The sequence below is a fragment of the Chroicocephalus ridibundus genome, chromosome 1, assembly GCF_963924245.1.
Source record: "Chroicocephalus ridibundus chromosome 1, bChrRid1.1, whole genome shotgun sequence".
NCBI classification, from domain to species: Eukaryota; Metazoa; Chordata; class Aves; order Charadriiformes; family Laridae; genus Chroicocephalus; species Chroicocephalus ridibundus.
Window position 1 is genome coordinate 10085518 of NC_086284.1, and position 8516 is coordinate 10094033.

Here is an 8516-nt window from a genome sequence, read left to right on the forward strand (position 1 = left end):
GGTTGAGTGCTGGAACGAAGCCCTGGTTGAGTCCCTGGGGGTTTGCGTCCTTCGTACCCTGGAGCTGGGGGTCCCCAAGCCCCCAGGGCTCCCCCCAGCACCCAGCGTGGCTGCTAAGTCCCCGGGGGGGGGGCTTCACTCACCTCCCTCTGCCCAGACCCTGCATCCCCCCTGCCAGCCCAGAAGCCCCGGACTCGCCAGTGCTGCCACCAGCCCTGGGGATGTCCCCAAGCCCTGTGACACCACGCGATGGACACGGGGTGGCCGGCTGGGCCCCCTCCTGCCCACGGCTGCTCGCCCACGGGCACGGGGGGATGTGGGGCGGGGGGGGGGGGGGGGGGGGCACGACACATGGGATGCAGCGAGGCTGGTGACAGAGGGGCTGTGGGACATGGGGCACAGGGGTGTGTGGGGCAAAGGGCAGAGGGACGTGGTGTGCAGAGGGCTGAGGGGTCCAGGGGGACGTGGGGGGGCTCAGGGAGACATGGAGTGCTGTTCCAGGGGACATGGGACACGGGGAGACACTGGGCATGGCAGGGGGGCTTCAGGGAAAGGCACAGGGGACATGAGGGGACACTGGGCATGTCCCAGGGTTGTGGGGGGGCTCAGGGCAAGGCATGGGGGATACGGGGACATGGGGGGACACTGGGCATGGCGTGAGGGGCTTGGGGAAAGGCATGGGGGGCTGGGGGACATGGGGACAATGGGGGGACACTGGGCACGTCCCAGGGTCATGAGGGGCTTGGGGAAAGGCACAGGGGGCTGGGGGTCACGGGGACATGGGGGGACACTGGGACATGGGGGGGACACTGGGCATGGCGTGAGGGGCTTGGGGAAAGGCACGGGGGGCTGGGGGACACGGGGGGGACACTGGGCACATCCCAGGGTCATGGCGGGTCTCAGGGAAAGGCACGGGGGGCTGGGGGACACGGGGACACAGGGGACACTGGGCACGTCATGAGGGGCCCAGGGAACAGCACAGGGGACACGGGGGGGACAATGGGCACATCCCAGGGGATGGGGGGGGCTCAGCAAAAGCCCCCCCCGGGGGGGGCTGGGGGACACGGGGCCCGTAGGCACGTAGGGGCTGGTGCCGGTGCCGGTGGCGGGGCCGGGACCGAGGGCGGCTCCCGGTGAGTCACGGGGCTCCCCCCCCCCCGCTCCCCGCCCCCCCACGGGCCGCCCCATAAAGCCGGGCCGCCCCGGGCGCCGCCGCACCATGGCCGCGCTGCGCCCTGCCCGTACGGCCGCGGGGGGAGCGGGGGGGGCGGCCGGGGCACCCCTGGGGGGCACCCACCGGGACTTGGGGCACCCTGGGGTGATGCCTTGGCGGGGGGGGCCGTTCCGGGGCTCGGGGGATGCTGGGGGGGGGATCCTGTGGGGGGGCACGCTGAGGCGGGGGGGTGGTGGTGTGGGGGGATGCTGGGGGGGGGGATGCTGGGGAGGACTGTCTTGGGCTCAGGGGATGATCGGGGGGGTGGGTGATAGGAGGAGGGGGTGCTGGGGGGTATGTGTGCTGGAGGGGGGATGGTGGGGGAATGCTGGGGGTGGGGGACAGTCCTGGCCTCGGGGGATGCTGGTGGGGGGATCCTGGGGGGGGGATGCTGGGGGGGAGGATGGTGGTGTGGGAGGATGCTGAGGGGGGATGCTGGGGGGAACCGTCCTGGGCTCGGGGGATGCTGGGGGGATGATGGGGGGGGGGGGGATGATGGGAGGAAGGGTTGCTGGGGGGGCTGTGCGTGCTGGGGGCCGCGGGGGGGGAATGCTGAAGGGATGCTGGCGGGGGAAGATGCTGCAGGGAACCATCCCGGGCTTGGGGGGGTGCATCCATCCCGGGGTGCCTGGTGCTGAGCCCCATCTCTGCCCGCAGGGACTCCCGGCCCCCCCGCCTGGCTCCTGCTGTCCCTGCTCTGCTGGGCCCTGGCCTCCCACCGCACGGGTAAGTGGGGGCTACTCGGGGGGGGGGAGGGGGCGGGCAGGGCCAGCTCCTGGCTCTGTGTCCCCCCCAGGGGGCCTGTGGGGAGTGCTGGGGATGAGCCATGCCCCCCTCCCCTCTGCGGGACCCTGCCCTCCTGCCCACCCTGGAGCTGTGGGGTCTCAGGGGGCAGCTCTTGCCCCCCCGCCTCACCCTGCTCTGCTCCCCCCCAGCTGCCATGGCCCTGCAGCCCCCCAGCATCACCGACCTGCGGATGCCGGCAGAGCCCCCCCGCCCAGGTGAGTGACCCCCGGGGCCATGGGGATGTGGGGGGGGGGGGGGCGCTGCAGTGAGACCCCCATCTCGGGGGAGGCACGGGGTGGGGGGTGGTGTCAGCTCCCGCGCCAGCCCCAGCAAACACACGAGATGCATCTTCCACCCACAGCCGAGATTTTTTGGGTGCTGGTGAGGTGGGGGACGTTCACCTTTGGGTGGGTGCGGGGGCTGTCCCTGTGGCAGCTTGGCACAGGGGGCACCGGGGACCCTCGCAGCCCCTCTGACCCCTGTGTCCCCTCCGGCTCCAGGCGAGAGAGTGACGGTCTCATGTGAGGCGACGAGCGTCCTCCCCGAACTCACGCTGCTCTACTGGCTGGGGAACGGCTCCTTCGTGGAGAAGCTGCACCCGGACGGGGCCGTGCACGAGGGGACGGTGCTGTGAGTACGGGGTCAGGGGGGACCGTGGGGCTGCTGGCGGGTCCCCCAGCCCCGGGGGGTGTCACGGAGCCGGGGGCAGGTGCTGACGTGTCCGCTCTGGGTCCGCAGAGAGGAGCCGCGGGGCTCGGGGGTGACGCTGCGCCGCGACCTGCACTTCGACTCTTTCGACCCCCGGCACCTCCACACCAACTTCACCTGCGTAGTGCTCAGCCCCCTCGGCGTCGACACCCGGCAGCTGCGGTGGCCACTCCCGGCACCGGCACCGGCCCCGGCCCTGGCTGAGAGCGGGGGACTGGGCTGAGAGCGGGGAGCAACTCGTGACGGGTGAGCGCCCCGTGGTGCGGGTCCCCGCTCCCATGGGCCCGCGCCACTGCGTGGGGACGTGACAACTCCGTGGAGGCCAGTCTCCGTGCCCCGCCGTGGGGTCTGCACGGCCCCTCGTCTCCCGGCCCCACTGTGCGGGGGGCTCCCGGTGCCCCTCACCAAGCAGGGGCCGATGCCCGGGCCGGCCCCGGGACCTGCCCACAGCCGGCTGTGGGACCCCAGGGTCTATTAAAGCACATCAAGGCTGCCCAGTGTCACCCGTGTCTGTGGGAACGGGGCTGCCCGTGGGTGCAGAGGGCACCCGTGGGGTGAGGAGGGTGGGAGAGGAGGTGGCTCTGGTGCCTGCCGAGGGCAGGATCTATCCCTGACCCCCTCCCTGCCCGGCCAGGGGCTGGAGAGCTGCGGCCAGCCCTGGTCCTGCCCCACGGCTGCGCCCTGCCCTGGAGGAGGAGGAGGAGGGTGGGGAGCCCTGGGGCGCAGGGACCCCTGGGGAGCTGGGCCCATCGCATCCCACTCTGCACTTGTTGGGGGGGGCGGGTGAGGGCTGTCCCCCGGCACGGCTCTGCTGAGCCCCACATGCCGCTCTATGGGGCAGCCCCCCAACTGTCTTGTCCTAGCGGAGTCCTGCTCCTGGGAACCGGGGCTGGGGTGGCCAGTGCCGCCCCCCCAGCTCCCTCCCTGCTCCCCTGGGTGCTGGGGGGGGCTGCGACCCCCAGGGGCTGCAGGCAGGGGAACAGACCCTGGCAGGAGACCCCCCGCCCCAGACCTCTCAAGCAGGACCCGGGGCGCAAGCATCGCTCTGCGGGACGCTGTGGATGTGGGAGGAATGGGGATGGTGGGGGGGGTGGGCTCCAGCCCCCGGGAGCTGCCCCCAGCCCAGCGAGCCACAGGAAAGCCCCGGAGACACCCCGCTGCTGCAGCGAGTCTTTATTCCTCTGGGAGCCAGGGGAAGGCGAGCAACGGAGCAGGTGGCTGGGCATGGACACCCCCAAAACCAGCCTCGCTGTGTCCCCGTCCCGGTCCCCAGCAGCGCCAGCCCCCATCCTTGGCGGGGGATCCCACGCTCAGCTGCATCCAAAAGCTCCGGCCGCGGCTCTGTGAAAGGCCTCATCCGGGCTCCAACGGTGTCCCCAGGGCTGCCGGCACGTCCCGGGGCCGGTGGCACCATGGCAGGGCTGAGCTGGGCACAGGGGGTGCAGTGGGGCTGTCCCCACACCCCCAGCCCCATCTGCTGCCCCGTCCCGTCCCACCGTCTGGGTGAAGCTGGTGGCTGCCATCCCCGGCCTCTGTCCCTCACCGTGGGGCCGTGGCAGCGGTGCCATCGTGGCTCAGGGGCTCCCAGCGGCTGCCAGGGCCGTGGCTGCCAGGAGGAGCCCCCAGAGGAGCCGGGGGTCCCCGGCAACGCTCCTGCCTGGGGGGGGTCAGAGAGGGGGTCAGGGGCAGCCGGGGGGGGGACCCAGCCAGGGGCACCCTCCCCGTCTGCAGCGGGGACCCCGGGCTCACCTGCGCTGAAGTCGCACGTCTGGTTCTGGCATCGCTTCTCTGCCAAAGAAAGCAACTCCGTCTGCGCGGCCGCTGCACGCTCCCTGCCCCAGCCCGGCCATGCCCTGCTGTCCTGCACCGCGCCACGCCACGCCATGCTGTGCCCTAACGTGCCATGCTGTGCTGTCCTGCACCACGCCACACCATGCCATGCTCCCCTGTGCCGTGCCGTGCCATGCCGTCCTGTGCCATGCCATGCAATGCCATGCCATGCTGTGCCCTAACGTGCCATGCTGTGCTGTCCTGCACCACGCCACACCATGCCATGCTCCCCTGTGCCGTGCCGTGCCATGCCGTCCTGTGCCATGCCATGCAATGCCATGCCATGCTGTGCCCTAACGTGCCATGCTGTGCTGTCCTGCACCACGCCACACCATGCCATGCTCCCCTGTGCCATGCCATGCCATGCCATGCTGTGCCATTGTGTCCTGCACCACACCATGCCGTGCCATGCTGTGCTGAGCCATGTCATGCCGTCCTGCACCACGCCATGCCATGCCATGCTATGCTGTGCCGTGCCATGCTGTCCTGCACGATGTCATGCCATGCCATGCTCCCCTGTACCATGCCACATCGTGCCCTGCCACGCTGTGCCATGCCGTGCCGTGCCATGCCGTGCCGTGCCGTGCTGTGCTGACCCGTGCCATGCCCCGCATTGCAGGCCACACGGTGCCATGCCGTGCAATGCTGTGCCGTGCTGTCCTGCACTATGCCACGTCATGCCGTGCTGTCCTGGGCCATGCCACGCCACGGCATCTTTGGACTAGATAACCTTTAAAGGTGCCTTCCAACCCAACACATCCTATGCCGCATCATGCCATGCTGTACCCTAACGTACCGTGCTGGGCCATGCCATGCTGTGCCATGCTGTGCCATGCTGTCCCGTGCTGTACCCTGCCATGCCGTGCCGTGCCGCCAAGGACCCCCATTGCAAACCCCGGGGGAGAGCAGCTGGGAGACGTGTGAAGACGTGCACCCGAAGTCAAACTCCTCCCCCCACCCCCCCTCCCCGATCGAGGTCCCCCTTGCCAGCAGACCCCCCACCCCCTCCCCATCCCCTGCAGCCTGTGGCGGGGAGGGACGGTCGCAGGAGATGTCACCTTTCACCCATTCGCAGTTGTAGGTGCTGAACGCGGCCCGGGAGCGGAGCTGGATGAGGGCTCTGTCCCCACTGCGGGTGACATTGGTGACCTCGAAGCTCTCGAAGGGCGGGATGAGGACCTCCTCCTCCTCGGGGAAGAAGGAGAAGTTCCTGATGGGGACGCCGTAGCAGGTGTCCACCGAGAAGAAGGTGTCCTGGCCGAAGGGCAGGGTCCTATTTTTCTGGAGGGAGGTGGAGGTGAAGTGGCCAAAGCGGACGCTCTGTTGGTGCCGGGCGGTGAAGCGGATGCCCTGGACTCCACGGTAGACGCGGTAGCAGCGGTGGGGCTGGGCGTCCCGCAGGGTGCGCAGGGCCTCGCTCAGGAGAAAATGCAGCACCTTGAAGTGGAACGTGCTCAGGTATTCCTCGCGGGAGCGCCCGGCCTCGCGCACGGCCGCGTTGAACGCCTGGTGCAGGGGTCCCTGCAGGGTGTACGCCATGAGGGCCACCATCTGCTCCGGCCGCAGCGCTGGCGGCTGGGGGACGCGGCCCCGCCGGCTCCGCCATTCGGCAGCGGCCTGAGTCCAGGCCTCGGCGTAGATCCTGTTGTTGGCAAACTCGGTACGGTTCAGCTCCTCCAGCTCCTCCTCCATCATGCGGCCGCAGCCCCTGTACTGGTCGTCGAAGGAGGTGGGGGCCACATCCAGTGCCACCTCCTTCACGGGCTCGCGGTCTCGCCAGTGCAGGGGGTTGCCAGCGGCCAGGATCCTGGCCAGCAGCACCAAACCCAGCAAAAGATGCTCCATGGAGGGCAGAACCTCCCCAGGGGAAGACCCCAGCCGCTGCAGTGCCGGGCAGGGAAGCAGCCGGTTCCTCGGCAAGCGGCTGGGGAAGTGGAGGAGAAGGAGCTGGGTCAGCTCAGGGAGGGCAGCGGGGCCTGGGAAGGTCTGAGGAGAGAAGCAGGGGGGCAGGCTTGGGGAAATCACCCCCCCCAGGTTGCATCCTTGGCCAGGGACACCCCGCTCGGCACACCTCCCAGCGCCGGCTAAGACCTCGACCCCGTCACGGGCCGAGACCCCGACCCCGTTACTTGCGTTAAACAGTGCAGCCCCGGCAGCCCAGAGGTCCCCGTCCGGGAGCAAACCTCCCAGGAGCCCAGCCGAGAAGCATTACCTGCACCCCGCGGCGAGCGCGGGGTCGGGGTGCTGCTCCCGCGGCACCCAATCCCTCAGCCGCCCGCCCGCTGCTGCCCGGAGAGGTGAGAAGTGGTCGCTCTTTCTTTTTATAGCAGCCCCGGCCGGGATCGCTCCGGCCCAGATCCAGTCCCCGCCTCTGTCCTCACGGTTATTTTTACCGACCGTCCCCCCCCCAACAACCTCCGAGCGCCCAGAGCAGCGGGTGCCCCCCCTGCCCGGCAGCATGGCTGCGGGGGACGGTCAGGAAACCCCCGTGGGATAAATTGCCTTTGTTTCACCTGGGTGCGGGTGCCATCCCGCCGGGGGGCTGCGCCTTTTCCTGCGGGATCTGACGCCGGATCTGGCCCTGCTGAGCCGGGACGTGGTGCTTGTGCTGACCCACCTCCCCCATCATGCTGCCGAGGACGGGGGCAGGTTGTGGCATGGGTGCCATGGAGGAGTCGATGGTGCTGGCGGGGGGCTTCCATCCCTCCCCACTCCCCAGCCACTGCTTGGAAGACGCATGGGGCGGGTTGTGGGGGGGCAGCACCCTGTTCCCACAGCACGGGGGGTGAGGAGGTTCCTACTGGGCTGCTCCAGCAGTCTTGGTTCTTCTCGTCTCGAAGGCAGGCGAAGGGGCTGGGGTCATCATCGCCCACCCCTGGGACACCCCTGGACGAGTGCCCCTTGCCCGGGACACTCGGCCACCAGCATCCCTGGGGGACCCCTGCCCGCTCCATCCCAGTCGAAGCGGCTGGGGGTCCCCCTGGGCAGAGGGAGACGGCCGGGACAGGGACCCCGACACAGCTGGGGATGCTGAGGATCAGGCCCTGCTCCTGGCAGAAGGATGCAGAGAAGTGACCCCCCACCTTGGAGGGGCTAGAGCCCCCAGCTGGAGGCGGGCGATGCCCCAGTGCTGGGGGCCCACAGGTGGCTGGCAGGGTCCTGCAGCAGCTGCAGGGCTCTCGCCGGGTTGAAGCGGGGAATTTCAAGGGGAAGCTGCCGTTGGAGCCGCACAAGGGGAAGCCGCCACGTTCAGCGGCGGGTGCAGGTTGTTGCGCGGGTAGGGGACAGTGAGGGGTGCACCCCTGCTGTGTGAGCGAACCACACTTGGGTGCAGGCAGATGCTCAGCCAAACCCAAGTTAATGCTCTTGCGTGAGGCCGTCAGCGAGAGCTCAGCACCAAAACCAAAACCCAGCCCTGTTTCGGCTGGAGATCGGGCTGGTAAGTGGCTGAAACAGCCTGAACGCAGCAGAAAACCCGACTACGACTCAACCCCTCGATGCTCTAAATACCCGCAGCCATCGGGGTCTGTGGAGCTCCACCCACGGCCGCTCCGCTCCCAGGTGCTGGGGCTTCACTGTGGCCCCCAGCTGCTGCTGCGCCTCCATCCTGCCCAGGGGATGGAAGGGCTCCCCGGGGAGGTTCCGATCACAGGCTCCCGGTGCCCCTTGCCAACGGGCCTGCAGCACCTTCAGCATCTCATAGCACCGCCTGGCCATCTCCTGGGTGCACTCGAAACAGCGGAGGAGCTCCATGACCAGCTCCCCTTGGTCCGAGGCCATGGCTGGGGGGCGGTGGGGTGGGGTGGGGCGCTCTGGGTGAAGGCTTCATGTACACAGGGTTCTGCACCCTGTCCCTGCTCAATGCCTCCGCACTCGTCCTGCAGAGGAGGAGAGAGAAGAGACCCCTCTGCACCCTGGACCCCAGCAGGACCCACGGGCAGCACCTGACGGGGGGATCACTTCTCCTCCGCATCCTTAA

At 69.5% G+C, this 8516-nt stretch overlaps 2 protein-coding genes across 3 annotated transcripts; one reads left to right on the forward strand and one right to left on the reverse strand.

Moving 5' to 3' along the window:
- The first annotated feature begins 1191 nt into the window (after positions 1 to 1191).
- IL18BP (interleukin 18 binding protein) lies at positions 1192 to 3147 on the forward strand. Its single transcript, XM_063331526.1, has 5 exons — positions 1192 to 1241; positions 1871 to 1939; positions 2149 to 2214; positions 2500 to 2629; positions 2738 to 3147. Exons 1-5 carry the CDS (start codon positions 1220 to 1222, stop codon positions 2928 to 2930), a joined length of 480 nt encoding a protein of 159 aa, XP_063187596.1. The 5' UTR covers positions 1192 to 1219; the 3' UTR covers positions 2931 to 3147.
- A 753-nt stretch (positions 3148 to 3900) lies between these two features.
- ART1 (ADP-ribosyltransferase 1) lies at positions 3901 to 6977 on the reverse strand. Of its 2 annotated transcripts, none has more exons than XM_063331649.1 (4): positions 6750 to 6977; positions 5596 to 6461; positions 4457 to 4495; positions 3901 to 4364 (listed from the first exon to the last, which is right to left on the reverse strand). In XM_063331649.1, exons 2-4 carry the CDS (start codon positions 6380 to 6382, stop codon positions 4282 to 4284), a joined length of 909 nt encoding a protein of 302 aa, XP_063187719.1. In that variant the 5' UTR covers positions 6383 to 6461; positions 6750 to 6977; the 3' UTR covers positions 3901 to 4281. The 2 variants fall into 2 exon arrangements, with proteins under 2 accessions (XP_063187719.1, XP_063187815.1); XM_063331745.1 differs by having other exon boundaries at positions 5596 to 6523; positions 6750 to 6823.
- Between the last annotated feature and the right edge of the window lie 1539 nt (positions 6978 to 8516).